Genomic DNA, 16,760 nt, shown 5'->3' with positions numbered 1-16,760 from the left:
GTTCCAAAGAGGATGGCTCTAGACTGTTCTCAATGGTAGCAGATGACAGAACGAGGAGTAATGGTCTCAAGTTGCAGTGGGGGAGGTTTAGATTGGATATTAGGAAAAACTTTTTCACTAAGAGGGTGGTGAAACACTGGAATGCGTTACCTAGGGAGGTGGTAGAATCTCCTTCCTTAGAGGTTTTTAAGGTCAGGCTTGACAAAGCCCTGGCTGGGATGATTTAACTGGGAATTGGTCCTGCTTTGAGCAGGGGGTTGGACTAGATGACCTTCTGGGGTCCCTTCCAACCCTGATATTCTATGATTCTAAGGAGTGTGAGACAATGGGTCCTCAAACTAATTAACTTAGAGCTCCTACTGAGCTAGGAGATTGGCAAATGTTAGTATGCAAATAAGATATGTATGTATATTTGGTCAGTTTCTGCTTCCTTTTGTCTCAATTGGCTTTGGCTTAGCTGTATAAATAAGTTAGCTTGAGCCTCAGAGAGGGGCTCACATATCTGGGTGCACTGGCAAAGCGCTTTCCTAATAAACAGAGTGGTCTGCCAAATTATGTGAGTCCTGAATCTGACTTTGACAATTGGTACAGCAAGGAGCCAACCCTCCTTCCTTACAGCCTACCTTAACCTTGGGGGATGGTAAGGTCCCAGCCATGGGTTGGCTGGGGGACCTGGATGGAAAAGGAGGGGTGGGGCTGGCAGAAGCTCCCCAGGTAGATATTGAATGAACATGGGGTACACTTTTATCTGCCAGTTTGTCCCAGATATCTGATAGTAGAGTTGAGGCTTCATTAAAACCATATAAAGTGTCTCCTGTCCTTCTTTCAGTATAGCTGGACAAAACTTTTCAGATCATCTTACGCATTGAGCAGTGAACCCATAACAAAACTTAAAAATATTAGTTTCTTTATATCAGCGCTCAACTGGAAGTACCACTTTCACTGGAAGTACCAATAAAAAAAATACTCTAGCCATACATGTCTAAAAACCCACTCCTTCTAGGAAGTGTTTTCTGGGAATAATTCAGTTTTAACCATGTTGTACAACTCCATAAAACTGACCCTCATGTGCTCTCAAAGGATCTAGACTCCAAAACGGTTAGGAGAAATACTGTGCCCTACTTTTAATTACTCTAGCCACTAAGCACCCTATCAGAAGCTACTACACCTGTCAATATAACCTACTGCCAAAACATCCTGCAGAAAGACTACTGCAGTTGATAATATGCTAAGCAGACTAAAACTCAATACATATCGAAACACACACACAAAAAACATATAGCACTAATGCAACATCATAAATTGAAAAAGGAAGGGGGAATTTCCTGGCTGTTTACAACAGACAGGGTTACTACCACAACACGTATTATATAGTTTAGGATATACATTAACAAAATATATAATTTTGGTTTACATACAAGTATAGAAATAAAAACAAATTGCAACCTTAATTATATCACATGCTGTAATGCCCACTATAACACTGGAGCTAAACACAATTAAAATATCACCAGCTCTTTCCTCAGACAAAATTACACTCTCGTTCCATCTCTTTGGATATGCAGCTGAAAGTGTGGTTGCCAAGGAAGACTGGCATTCAAATAGGAGTTGCTGAGTTAACTAGCATATAGATAAAAAACCGGGGAAATAGGATTTTGATAAGGGAAATGGACAAAGTACAGTTATCTCATGGTTCTTGGCCAAGTAATCAGTACAGTAATTGAAGGTAATGATCAACTGAAGATAGTAAAGTCAGTCATTGCATGGCTATTTATTTTCAGTTTATTGCTAAAATGTAAGAAATCAATATGACATGTCATGAGTCAGAAAGAAATGGTTACTACTCAAACTTGGGTGGAGATATTGTAATAAGCACCATTCAGTGGAAAATAAAGTACTGTTTGTTTTATTTCCAGTTTCCCTTTTTATTTCATAATAGTTTGTACATAAATTTTCAAGAACGGAAATAAATATCTTAAGTAAAAATTTATCACCTATGTAAAATACTGTAATGAAGTAAATAAGAAAGCAGGAAGCAGAGGATAATTTTATTTTCTTCATTTATTTAATAAGAGAAGTAGGATATTTTTTCCATTAGCCAAAGAAAAAATGATAGATTAATGTACTCCACTGTGAACACGTGAAGCATCTGAGAAAATGTAGGATATGCTTCATGGCTTGATAGCTTCCTATTGGTGTATTTCTACCCTTTTTCTCAGTTTTAGTTCTCATGTGTTCTTTTTAAATGGTAAATTAAATTAAACTTACAAAATACACTATAATCCACAGTAGAGTATACTTACCCACCCACAAAGCAGAGGATATAAAACGCAAAGTAAAATATAGCAAACGGTCCAAAAGTTACTAGAAAGAGCACAACACCAAGGCTTCCCCATCCCCATATGGAAAGACTGGTCTGAAATAAAAAACAGAACAGGAATAATTAATACAATATTTGTACGTTTTGGAGAATTTTTAGTAGATTAAATTTAATGTATTTGAAATGTCTTAAAAGATTTCATAATGACTGCCCATTTCCATTTAGTTTTCAGAGTTTTAGTTTTATTTGACATAAAGAGAAGAGGTTCCAAAGTACCAGAAAGGACGTTTTTATCACTGAATACTTTTGGGCTGACAATCCAATTTAGCCAACAATCCGTCTGCATGATTCTTTCAGCGACTAATCCTCCCTTCCATGCAAAAATTAAATATTACATGTCCTTCCCTCCTTTACACACTGTCATCCCTACTCTGATTATGCATTTGTGCACTTCTCTTCCTTGGGTCCTCTTATTTTCATGTAACTTTCTACTTCTTCCTCCTCTGTTACAGTCTGTACACCTCTTTTGATGTGTCTCAGACTTTCTGGAGAAGGGAAGCGTGATGGTTCTCAGGTAACCCAGGACTGCGAGTCACCCCCTGCCTCCAGCAAGAGGAAGCCTTGGCCATTGTGGCTGGGTTTTAGCCACTCATGCACTCTCCTCCGGGCTATACCAGCTTTGTCTTCGTCCTGCAGATTAAAAATAGGGGCACTCCAGCCCCTAATGCCCTTTGAAGTGATCTTCTGTGATCTCCAGCCCAACACTAGCTACTCAGAAATCCCAGATCCTCTGGCCCCAAAGGAGCAGTGTGCACCATAGTTTTCCTTAAATCACTGCTTCTGTAAAATCACACAGCACTTATAATAAAACAAGAGTAGGTTTATTTAAGAAAGAATTGCGAGTTAATTGGAAACAAGAGAGTGCAGTGGAAACAAATGGTCATAATACAAAACCAAATCATAAAATGCAAACCTGGGTCTACATTTATTAATAGTTAATTTTCCCATCCCCTCCCCCCCAAATACACACACAATGCAATCTGTTGCAGAACTGGCTGGCTTCACAGGAACCAGGATCCAAACTCATGAGAAAAACCATTTCTGACATCCTGGCACCCCAATATTCACCACTGTCATGTAATTAGGATAAGTTTTGTACAAAGTATGCCTTGTATCATTCTAAAAGTCTTGATCTGCTAGATATTAATCTCTCATTGGATTGTATGTGCTATCATTGTATGTGAAGTTCTGAAGTTTGGCTGTGTATGTGTTACTGAAAAATGTGAGGTTGAAAAACACCCACAAGGAGCCTTTCAGATGCAACAGTAAAAAGGCAAAACAATGTTAATAGCTCATTGAGAAAATACACACACAGGGATTACGCCAGGAACTTTCTACAATAGAAACCTCTCAGAGATAGCACTACCCCCTCCCACACCCAAACTCTGCTGCTGCTGGGAGGAGGGGGAAGGCACAGAGCAGGTAGAGAGTCCCCCCAGCACTCATGGGGCCCCAGTGCAGTCCCTCCCCCCCAAGTTTTATTCACCAGTATTTTTAGTAAAAGTCATGGATAGGTCACAGCTGAGAATTTTTGTTTACTGTCAGTGACCTGTCCATGACTTTTACTAAAAATACCCAGAAAAAAACATAGCCTCACTTATAATCACTTAAAAATCTATCTTTTATGGTTAATAAACTTCTTTTGTTTGGTCTAAAACCAGTGTGTGTGGAAATTATAACTTGGGGCAGAAAGCTGTTGTATATCTCTCCACATTGAAGGAGGGGGCAAATTTCATGAGCTTATGCTGTACAAAGAAAAGGAGTACTTGTGGCACCTTAGAGACTAACCAATTTATTTGAGCATGAGCTCATAAGCTCATGCTCAAATAAATTGGTTAGTCTCTAAGGTGCCACAAGTACTCCTTTTCTTTTTGCGAATACAGACTAACACGGCTGTTACTCTGAAACCTGTCATTATGCTGTACAGTTCTCTGTGCAGCCAAGATGGTAGAATTTTGGGTTTATACTCAGGGGAGGGGAGGGGTGCACTTGAGTGACTGGGCAGTTCCTTAGCTGAGCCTTCCCATGCAGAGCTGATCTCAGCATCTGTGTGTAGAACTGTAGCTGGGTGCGTCCCTACCTGTATGTGTGCTTGTAAAGTGCAGTCTGAAGCCTGAGGGAGGGCTTGACTGGCTTGCCTCAGCAATACAGTGTAAAGGGAGCCCAGGCTGGTGGATCAGGCGGGCTCAGTGGTACCTCATTCCCAGGTGGCACCCCGAAGGGAACCCGTCACACAACCTCAATACACAAGATGTTTCCTCGGTGAATGGATACAGAGGATCCTCATCCTGTGTTACGCTGAAACAGTATCTTGTCTTTATTCATAGGCAGCGTGAGTCTCTGTCTGTTGCAGCGTTCCTTTTTTACCTCCACGTGATTTCGATTGTTTGCAGTTTCTCTAGTGGTGTTCCATTGAAAGTCTTGGGACGGAACAATGCTAGATAATTGAGCCTTGCATTATATCATCAACTAACCAGGACAGGGTGAAAACTCCTTCCTCCTTGAATAGGCAATCACCAAGACAAACTATCCTGGAGACTAACTTTTACTCCATGTCCTCAAAGTATACTTTCACTATAAATATATTATTCCTTAAATATTACCGTCCATACATCTTACAATGATTATGAATCCTGACAAGTTACAAGCTTTCTGTAGATACCTTATGGATACATATTCCGCAAGATATGTTTGGCTGAGTACGTTTGTCAGGTCTGAGGTAAAAGTCCTTTGCCAAGGAGTCTGTGTCACAGAAAGTATATGCTCAGGTCACACAATAACTATCTTTCCACTTGTGCACTACCTTCCATAGCCAATAAGTGCGACTCCTTCATTTAGGCAGAAGGAATTATATTAAACTAGGGACCAACACAAAATGGTCCATCCTCCACTAATACCACTGCATTGGCCAAGAGCTGCATCAAACATTCTGTTGAAGGCTTATTTGGAGGGCTAAGTTAATTGTGTGTGTCAAGTTCTCAATGACAGGGTCACAGAATTTAAGGACAGATCTAGTCTGTATATCAAAGGCCACCAATACCCACACAGAAGTCCATTACAAGCAATTTATGTTACTCCACAATATGCTCTCCTCAGATCACGTTACAGTCTCAAATTTTTAGACGTCCTCCTCTTGTCAGGAAGTAATAAATCTGGGACCTGATGGTACCACTTTTGTATGTAATTAGGTGCTCCTCCCTCTTTATGAGGTATATATTGGCAACAATCAGGCCTTGGGCTGGTTAACCCAAACATATCCTCACCAGCTTCATTTCTGGTTCCAAAGGCTCGTCCTTCATGACAACTGTCATAGCCCTCACTGCGTTCTCCCACATGCCTGTTGAGATCTGCTAAAACAATCAAGTAATTAGTTTGCGGTACTTCACTTATAACTTGGTTCAACGCTATCTGGAATTCCTCATCCTCCCTCAATACACAACAAACCTGCAGCACCATATCTGCATATAACATTAAATATTTGTTCTCTGCTCAGTGCTATTTTGACTTTCACCAGCAAATCACTCTTCCTCTGGATGTCCACAACCTTATCCTGTAATATTTCTGATACAATTATTCCTACTCTATTCCTCCTTGATGCAGAGCCATGATACTTCTTGTAACCCACCCTGATGTTCATGGATTTTGATCCTTCCATTTTGTGTCTTGTATGCAGAAAACATGCACTCTCCTTTTCAAATCTCATCTGCTTCTCTTCATTTCCCAGGCATCATTCCCACGTTCAGGGAAGCCAGATATAGTTGGTGGGCTCACTTCTTTAGCCGAATGCACCTGGAATGCAGTAGCATCTTCCCATTTCCCCAGACATCAGACAAAGCAATTATGCACGATTTCTGGGGGATGCCCTCACTTTGTACTGATACTCCCTGAATACGAAGACCCACAGGTTATGTCTACACTGCCTGTGGAAGAAAGCCTCTTAGCTTGGATCAATAGACTTGGGCTAGCGAGGCTCACACTAGTGTTCTACAAATAGCAGTGTATACAGGGCTTTGAAGCTACAGCTCTGGCTGGAGCTTGGCCTTTGAAATCTACCTTTCTCCCTAAGCTTCAGAGACCAAGGTCCAACCTGAGCAGCAACTTCAAAGCACTGTCTACACAGCTATTTTTAAGAACATTAGCATGAGCCCCGCTAGCCCAAGTCTGCTGACCTGGGCTGGGAGGCTTGTTTCCACAGGCTGTGTAGACATACCCATAGAGCATGTGTGATTGGCCCAACTTTTACAAATCCATTGGCTAGGCCTGATGTTCTCCGATTTCAAATCAAGTTCCTTCACCCAGGTGGACTGCCTACGACAGCTTATGAGCCCCATCTGTCTGGAGCAGCCTGGTTATAAGGTGCCAGACACTCGCCTTTCCCACCCCCCACTTTCAATTAAGAATGACTCTGCCACAAAAAGAAAAGTGGTAGCAGTTTATCTGTCAGAGGATATATATATTACACCAGCTGCAGGAAGCATTTTCTAGGGCGTGAAACCCACCTCGACCACGAAAACTCTTTTGGGGGGTGGGGAATATATAGAACTATGGAAACGAATATATAGATTAGCCAAGATCAGGCAAAGAAGCACAAAAGACTTGGGAGCTGTGAAGTATGTCAAAGATAAAAAGAGGAGAGTACTGGTGGAAGACAGTGAGGTCATTTAGAAGTGGCAACAGTTTTATGAGAAACTGCTCAATAAATAGAATGTGAATAAAACACTGAGGGACGTATGTTTCAACCACCACCTCACAAGACCCGTCACTATAGCAGAGACTCAGTCAGTGGGGAGTGTGGCCGGGAGGAGGGTCCCAGAGCCCAGGATCCACCCCAAGTCCAAATGCTGTCCTGCAATCCAAGCTCTGAGGGTCTGAAGGCTCTGACTCAGGCCAGCCACAGGTGTCTAACTGCTGTGTATATATACCCTACATATTACTATGTTACACTGCTTGTGTTCCAATGTGAACACTCAGGAGATAGAGTAGCATATGATAGAAAACAGAAAATTTTAATTCTTGCTCAAATCATTTGCTGACAGCATTGTAAGATGAAGCCTAGTATATTAATCTAATGAGCATTTGAGAAGTAAATTAATTCTAGACTTTACATAGTTCAATGGACAATTCTTCACCTTTTTCTGCTCATGAAGAAATTGCCAGAATAGTGGAATGAGATTTACGTTGTCACAATGCTCAACTAGTATTTACACTGTAATTTCTAATATGTACCCAGGGTCCCCCAGCAACAAAGTAGCCCCCAGATACAGTTTTAAAAGTTCAGTATAACAGTGGAGATAGGACCAAACAGTAGAACCCTGAAAATCTGAAGATACATGCTTTATATGCACAGACCATTTTTGCAGCTCGCAACTTGGATGCGGATACAATTATCCACGCAGGCTTCTGTGGCACACACTCACAAGAACAGAGAGGTTGTCACCCAGCCCTGAAGCTGCAGCTCTGCTTTCTGAATCACACATCAGCAGCAATAGCTACCTGAGCATTCTGGGTGTTATAGTCCCCAGCTTGCTCAAATGGAGAAGGTAAACGACAACTCCCAAAAGAGAGCACGACCGCGTGCTAACTGTGTGTGTTAGAGCAACCGAGCACCCTGTGGGATGTAGCCTCCCTGCATGGTGACTTGGGGAGCTCTTATGTAGAGCCCTGCAAATCTGCAGCTATCTGCAGCCAATTTATGCTGACCAAATGTGGATATGTGATATTTTGTATCCACACAAGGCTCTACAAACTTTACTACACTAGTCACGACTTTTGCAATGCTGCAACATGACCTATGAACATAGTTAAAGCATAGATCAGTCCAGTCTACAGCCAAATATGGAAAGCATGCTTTAACCTGATCCCAAGCATTAAATAAAATTAATACAGGCAAGAATTTAGAGGCTTTCCAAGAGTTCTGCAATACTAAGGGGTTCTCAAACTTTTTCTGGGTGTGGATACATCTCAGAGTGTGTGTAATTTACCACCTTTTCTACTAGTAATTAAATGACATCCCTGTGGGAATTCGAGCAATTGCCTACAGGGAAGAATAACATTAAGTATTCGCAAAAAGAAAAGGAGTACTTGTGGCACCTTAGAGACTAACCAATTTATCTGAGCATAAGCTTTCGTGAGCTACAGCTCACTTCATCAAGCTTATGCTCAAATAAATTGGTTAGTCTCTAAGGTGCCACAAGTACTCCTTTTCTTTTTGAGAATACAGACTAACACGGCTGTTACTCTGAAACCTGTCATTAAGTATTTAATGTACTTGTCTTCTAATGTGGTTTGACAGTAGTAAAACAAAAGGAGATCCAGCACTATGTTGTCAGCCGGCTCTCCTCAAAGAACGATGAAAAGTCTATCTTTAATTCTTATTCTCTGAAAAGAGTGATTAGAATATTCAGAGTTTACACACTTTGGCTTCGACTTTATGCATGCAAGTCAGAAAGCTCACTTTCTAGAAAAGGTATTTAGACCCTTAGGAGAGTCAAAAGCCATATAACCCAAAAGAACAGATATAATAGAGTGGCCTCTGTGCCTTTCTGGAGGAAAAAAGAAAAAATTTCCACCACTCAGGATAGATTGCTGGGTGAGTAGGTGTCTCAATCTATTATAAGATATAAAGAATTATATGTGATTCTAAATCCTATTGGAATGTTAAGAGTGAAGTTCTGCTTTCCTATTGGTTAAAATTACTTGTTTCTTCCTAAGAGAGAGACTAGCCACCTAAATAAGTGTCCCAGTATCTATGGTAAGATGCAGTCATTTGCAGAAGGGAGGGCAGGGTGGCTCAAGAGTTGGAAGACACATTTTTCCTTCTAACATCAGAGATTTTTATAGATAAATATTAATTAAAACATTAATACAATTCAAAATCTAGTAGCTGAAAATTGAAACCTCTACAGATTTTTTTTGGCTGTGAACTGCTTTGACCTTACTAGATAGATTTATTCTTGTCACAGAAAATGACAAGCTATTTTATCTCTCATTCTCCCCTTGATCTTCAGACCATACATGCATCTTTCTATCATGAAAAATCCACAATTCCAGCTCCCAGTCTCCTTCCAGGTAGATCAACTTGGGGGTGGGGGGGTCAATAAGCATGCGGACAAAGGAGATCCAAATGGATATAGCGTATTTAGATTTTCAGAAAGCCTTTGACAAGGTCCTTCACCAAAGACTCTTAAGCAAAATAAGCAGTCATGGGATAAGAGGGAAGGTTCTCTCATGGATTGGTAACTAGTTAAAAGATAGGAAACAAAGGCTAGGAATAAATGGTCAGTTTTCAGAGAGGTAAATAGTGGTGTCCCGCAGGGATCTGTACCGGGCCCAGTCCTATTTAACATATTCATAAATGATCTGGAAAACGGGGTAAACAAGTGAGGTGGCAAAATTTGCAGATGATAGAAAACTATTCAAGATAATTAAGTCCCAGACAGACTGTGAAGAGCTACAAAAGATCTCACAATTGGGTGACTGGGCAACAAAATGGCAGATGAAATTTAATGTTGATGCAAATGCAATGCACATTGGAAAACATAATCCTAATTTTATTTATATACACACACACACACACACACACACACACAATGATGGGGTCTAAATTAGCTGCTACCACTAAAGAAAGAGATCTTGGAGTCATTGTGGATAGTTCTCTGAAATCATCCACTCAATGTGCAGTGGCAGTCAAAAAAGTGAACAGAATGTTGGGAATCATCGGATAGATAATAAGACAGAAAATATCATATTGCCTCTATATAAATCCATGGTACGCCCATACCTTGAATACTGCGTCAAGATGTGGTTGCCCCATCTCAAAAAAGATATATTGGAATTGGAAAAGGTTCAGAAAAGGGCAACAAAAATGATTGGGGTATAGAACAGCTTCCATATGAGGAGCGATTAATAAGACCAGGACTTTTCAGCTTGGAAAAGAGGCGACTAAGGGGGGATATGACAGAGGTCTATAAAATCATGAGTGGTATAGAGAAAGTAAATAAGGAAGTGTAATTTATTCCTTCTCATAATACAAGGACAAGGGGCCACAAAATGAAATTAATAAGTAGCAGGTTTAAAACAAACAAAAGGAAGTATTTTTTCATGCAATGCACTGTCAACCTCTGGAACTCCTTGCCAGAGGGTGTTGTGAAGGCCAATACTATAACGGGGTTCAAAAGGGAGCTAGACAGATTCTTGGAAGATAGGTCCATCAATGGCTATTAGCCAGGATGGGCAGGAATGGTGTCCCTAGCCTCTGTTTGCCAGAAGCTGGGATTGGGTGACAGGGCATGGATCACTTGATAACCTGTCTGTTCATTCCCTTTGAGACACCTGCCATTGGCCACTGTCAGAGGACAGGATACTGGGCTTGATGGACCTTTGGTATGACCCAATTTGGCCATTCTTTATGTTCTACCTTTAATAACCAGAACAAAGTTATATTTCATCTACAATTTCAAAACCACTGTTTTTTCCCCAACGTTTTCTAATGAAAAAACAGATTCTTCAATTCTTCTTTCTGCCATCAAATTATCCAAAATGAAATGCTTGGCTATGTTGATTTAACTTGTCATCACAAGGCGTAAAAACTAACCCCCACTGAAAAGAATATGGCAATTCTCACTTTGCAGCATGTCTTGTGTCAGGAGACTAGCATCTTTTACAAAAGCTTAAATTCTGCAGAAAATACCAGAAATAGCAAAGATCTCTGCCACCCTAAAAGTTGGCATTTCCAGTGGCCCTTATTGTAAGCAAGCTCCTGTGTGCACCATAGAAAGGTGGACCAAAATTTTGTATCACATACACAGCAGTCTGGAAATTTTACAACAGCTTCATTGAATTAAAAAAAGATAGGTTTGTTAATCAATTTCTTCTGTATTACTTTCACTTATGTTAAATTCTATTTTACACTATCATCATATTTCAGTACACCACATATTTTTGTATGGAAGTTGCCATGTTTTGGAATTGGGGCCTTTGGCAGCTGAACAGAGAGTTTGGGATTGTGGGATAAAAACACTGGCCAATATTCTCAACTTTAGTCACCTAGAGATTTGAGGATTTGGTTGCCTCTTCTAGTCATTTTATTCCTGTACAGATTATTCTGGTATATCTTCCTGTATGTGTTTTCAGTAGTATCATCATAACTAGGGTTAGATATTTCAAAAAAATATTACAGTTCAAATTTTGAAGAACAGTTCTGTGACAAGAAATACATTTCCTGGTCACATAATACATAGGGCACTGATACTAACTAATCATGGAATCTTCTTCTAGCCAATTCAGTTCAAGATATAACTGTTTTCTCTTTGAGCAGAACACTATGGCCTAGCAGCAAAGTCAGAAATAAAAGTCTTAAAAATAAGAACACAAAAACAAAAGTTTCCATTACACAATATGGCAAAACAAGGTTCCTCCAATTCTAGGAGCTCCCCAAGTTTACAGAAAAGAAAATGCATTCACTGTGCCCTCAAAAGTGTGCTAGATGCCATAACTAGAAAACAGACATGGGCCCTACTCCAAATAGTTTACAACAACAAGAGAGGGCAAGGGAAGACATGACAAACAGAAGTCAGGGTATATGGGGACCAAAATTTATAAATACAAAATCACACTAGATTTTCTCTATCATTTTTAAAGTCATACAGAATGCTTATACTGAGGCTTTATTAAACATGGATTGCAAGATCTAATCTTAGAAGTCTGGGGGAAAACTTCACATTGAGAAGATATGAGACTTTCTCTATAATTATCAAATACACCTCCCTCAAAACTTTCTGGGTAGCCAGAACAGTGAACTTCTCTACCCCATATCATTTTTTGTAATGTAGCATACAGCTGCCAAGAGTCAAATCTCATTAGGCATTTTAATCGGATTTCTTAAGACTAAAATTTAACTGACCCAATTGTATAGCTCTCTCACTATTAGGTACCACTGTATTAATTTTAGCTGAGATTTTCACCCAAATTCTTCTATGCTTTACGAAATGGTACATAATCTTATTGTTTTCTAGCTACTCAAAAAAGCTAATCTTTAGAAAGGTACTATTTAGGCTGCTTGATAATGGAATTCCCAAGAACAATTTTAAACAAAGTTTGCAGCATTAAGACTCACAACTACATCTGTTTCTTTAAAATTTATCTATCAGCTATTGAAATTATAAAAGACTTAATGCAAGGAAAGTCCATAACTCTACTGGACTAGCATAAGGAGTAACTCCAGGAGAATTTGCTACAAAACACATAATACCAGCTTAGTAGAAAATGCTGCAGAATTATTTACTTTAGCGTAAGCAGCTAATATTCAAATGCCAATATTTTTCAACTCCCACCCAAATGCTGAAGATGGACATTACTGCTAATGTTGCTGTAAATAATCAATGTAATTTACAATTCTGCAGATTTTTCAAGTATTTCTAGTTCTACTATATTTATTTTAAAGAGAAAACTATTCATTCTAGAGGGACCTGTGAACTGATTCCCTCAGGAAAGAAGGTTATGCTTTGGTTGTTAGATGGAGGCATTTCTCTAGGACTCTCGAGGTACATCTACTCTGCAAAAAACCCTGCAGCAGCAGATCTCAGAGCCCGGGTAAACTGTCACGGGCTCATGATACAGGGCTAAAAATAGCAGTGTAGACATTCCCATGCAGGCTGGAACCTAGGCTTCCCTTCTCACCAGGTCTCAGATCCTGGACTCCAGCCCAAATGAGAACATCTACACGGCTTTATTAGCTCCATAGTCATTTGACCCAGGCTCTGAGACTCACTGCTGTAGGGTTGTTGTTTTTTTTTGCAGTGTTGGCATTCCCTCAATCTCAATGACTGAGAATTTTTACTGTACCTTTTTTGTAGACATGTATACACATCCTGTATATACATGCATAGACATCCTATAGAAAGCTACTTAGACTCCAACATATAATATAGGCCTCAGTCCTGAAAAGACTTAAACACACTTAATTTAAGCAGTTCAGTGGGATTATTCACTTGCAATTAAGCATGCAAATGCGGTTGCGGGATTGAAACCTAAATTGAAAAAATTATGAAAAATTATGAAAAAATATAATCACAGCTACCCAGAAAGGGGGTTTCCATAAACATTATTTCTGAAACATAGCTCAGAGTTTCACAGAATTCCGTATTGTTCTATAGTTTGTTCTTTTTCTGGGTCCCAATTTAAGAACATAGCATGATCCAGCTCTCCAGGGAAGGAAGATGGGTCAGTGTGCAATTATAGATAAATAATTCCTTTCTAAAAGTACAGAAGACATACACATCCTGCCACTGGCTGCATCAGCAATTTGTAAGGGAGGGGAAACAAGAAATTATGTTTTTCCCCCTACTTCCCTCACCTCCACATACCTGCCTCCTCTCCACGTAGTGGATAGACTAAATAAGGGTAAAGTTGCTATAAACATGAGAAGGGAAGGGCCAGGTTAATGGCTGGCACAGACAGAGCTGATAGGACAGGACTGTTTAGAGGCACTCCTTGATCGTTCAGCTCTGCCTCCTGGTCAGATTACTCCCTGTTTCTTTTTTAAGGACAAGAATGGTGACTGCTACTACTTTCTCCTAGTATGAAACTAAGATACTCACTGAGAGGTTAGAGGGTGGGGAGGGCTGTGCTTTTTATGCTGGGTAGAAAGCCTAGGAGAAGAAAAGCAAGTGATATACAGGTGCAAGTCTCGTGAAACTGATTAAGCGGGGGTTGTGCCCACTTCCCTTTTTAACAATAATAGCAGAGCTTGTTTATGGATTTCCTCCTGCCCATGAAAGGCTTGTATGGTTTGCATCCTGCCTGGGGTGTCATTTAAGTGAAAAGATATTCCAATTTTTTACGAGGTGGTTGTGGCGTTCTCTCTTGCTACCATAATTCATTCCTTTGTCACCACAAAACTGGATTGCTGCAATGCACTCTATTGGGAGCTACATCTTAAATTCATTTGGAAACAGACTAGGCTGGTGCATTCTCTACCATTTGTTAAGCGAAGTCTCTCACCATGAACTTGTTATTAAAAAGGGCACTGTAATTTGCATTGGCTGTCTACAGGTTTCCAGGTGAAATTTAAGTTGATGGTTATGACCTATGGTATGAAGCCCATAATGGCTTTGGGCACACCTTCTTAAGAGACTATCTTTTCCTGTGCCAGAATGCCAGAGTGAAACCAGCAGAGGTACGCAAGCCAGACTCCCTTAATATAAAGGGAAGAAGATGCTAGCATGATGGACCCATAAATTCAGAATCTGCTCCAAAACAGCCCATATTTGTTGATTTTCATAGCATAATGCAAAATACACCTTTTTACATAGTCTTTTGGGTAGGGAGTTTTGCAGTGTTGCTCAAGACAATATTTAGCAGATGTAATGTCTCAATTTTTCACTGTTTAGTTATTGCTTTACACAGAGTTTGCTCCTGGATTCATCTTTAAGTTTTAAAAAATTTGGAAGGACAATGGGCACCTAGGATAAAGTGCCTTTTTACTGTTTTGTTCTCATAAAAGCAGAATAAAATACTCACATTAAGACCTTGTTCTATACCACTGCAGCAAAGTGATAGACTTCATTTCTCAGAAACCTCCAAAAAGCTAGATTGCAAAGAAGGATATTTCAAAAGTTTAGCGTCATTAAGGGAAATGCACCAAACTTTTTTAAAAAGGTACATTGTGAAAATTATATTCCTTGTATTAGAAGCTGAGTGTAAGAATTTCTGGTTTTGCAGAATGATTCATGTTACAAGTTATTAGTAAAAACCAGCAATTTTGTTTTTTCTGCAACATACTAGTTTTCCACATTTTTGAACTAGCAAGTTCAGAGGCATACCAAAAGATTTTTAAGATGTACATGTAAAAATAGAATTTTTTGTTACATTTTTAGAATGGCATAAATCCCATAACAGGAGTTTTTATTTTTCCATATCTGTGGGAGTAGGTAATTCTGAAACTGAAAAACACAAAAATGGCAGACTAGGTTACTGAATATTTTGCTACTGTAAGAATCTATTCTGTATTAAGTGAGAAGTGCACGTTGAAATGGAACTTTCCTCCCTTTAAATAACTGAACAAAGATTAACACAAGGAGCATATAAAGCAGCGATTCTGAAACTGTTTTACAAGTTACATATTTTTAAATTACATAAATTCAGTTGGACCTGTAGCTTTGTAGGAAAGCCCTGCTTCTTTCAGGAGAGAAAGACTCGGCATCATCAGCTATTTGTTCCAGCTCTCAAATTCCACTAGTTCCAGATTCTGAGGGTAGAGACAGTCTTGTTTGGAAAGTGTGGAAAGAAATAGGTAAGTGGATAGGGAGTTAGCCGTATTCAAAACGAGCCAAATAGTTAACAGTGTTGCCAACTCACAAATAATGTAATTTTGGACCCTGCTGCAACTGGTCTTGGGAAGACTGCAAAAGCTTCAGCCTTCACATGATTTCGTGATGCTCATGCTTTTACATCTCAATCCCCACAGACAACTTTCACAGGAGAACCGTTACATTAGCTATGCTGCCTAGCTCCTAACACCACAGTCTACTCTTAGACCCAGGTAAAAAAAGACCAAGAATCCTGACACCCAGAGTGTCAGGATCCTAACAAGGGCGGCTGGGACCAAGAGTCAGAACAGGGTGAAACCTGAGGCCAAGAGTAGCGGACAAGTTTGTAGTCAAGTTCCAACCTGGGATCAATACCAAAAATCAGAGTCCAAGTTAGAATGCAAGGTCCAAACCAAGCTTAGGTCAGAGCCCAGAGTTCAAGAGCATAAAGCAGGAATGGACGTGGCAACTACAGGACACCTATGCTGTTGACTAGATACTTCCTGGAACACCCTTTGGGTTTATATAGGGCGGGGAGCCAATAAGGAGCCATGAGGTTACTTTTTTGTCTGTCAGACTCCTTGAGAAGGGACTTCCCGTAGACTGTGTCCACAGCAGGTCATGGGTAATGGAGCAAGGGTTGGTTGCTGCTGATAGATGGCTGATAGAGTGGAGGTGTTTGTTGCAGGCCTTACACAGAGTATACTGCTGTGTTACAAATACAGCTGAGTGAATAATTACAGTTTTGGTTTTGTAGCTGAAGCAAAAAAAAAATCCAAAAAAGAATCCGGCTCATTTTGAACAGACACTGAACTTTTGGTTTTTCCTCATTGAAATGAAAAACTGAAAAAACGTTGCTTCGAAGTGACACATTTCAACATTTCCAAAATATTATTTATTCAGGGTTTTTTTGACTGAAACTAAACGCATTTTTCAGTGTATTTACCTGTGTTTTAGTTAATTGGAGCTATCCTTTTAAGAACAGGGTGTGGCACCATTCTAGAGTGTATTTGAGATGCAAAGCACTGTGAGAGACATTTTGCCTAGGTCCAGAGAATGGAAGACTCTGCGTG

At 39.8% G+C, this 16,760-nt stretch overlaps 1 protein-coding gene across 7 annotated transcripts in view; it reads right to left on the bottom strand.

Annotated features, from left to right (window-relative positions):
• The window catches only part of SNX13 (sorting nexin 13), a 158,736-nt gene that overhangs the window by 114,991 nt on the left and 26,985 nt on the right, over positions 1–16,760 (bottom strand). For 6 of the 7 annotated variants that reach the window (XM_073333775.2, XM_073333779.2, XM_073333776.2 and 3 more), the window contains exon 2: positions 2,304–2,416. The exons of the other annotated variant lie outside the window; for it this stretch is intronic. In XM_073333775.2, coding sequence (XP_073189876.1) covers positions 2,304–2,416 — 113 coding nt within the window. The remainder of the gene's footprint in view (positions 1–2,303; positions 2,417–16,760) is intronic. 7 annotated transcript variants of the gene reach the window in all.

Source organism: Lepidochelys kempii, chromosome 2 (genome assembly GCF_965140285.1).
Source record: "Lepidochelys kempii isolate rLepKem1 chromosome 2, rLepKem1.hap1, whole genome shotgun sequence".
NCBI lineage: Eukaryota > Metazoa > Chordata > Testudines > Cheloniidae > Lepidochelys > Lepidochelys kempii.
The sequence above is the reverse complement of the archived record's forward strand: the minus strand, read 5'-3'. Positions and strand labels throughout refer to the sequence as shown.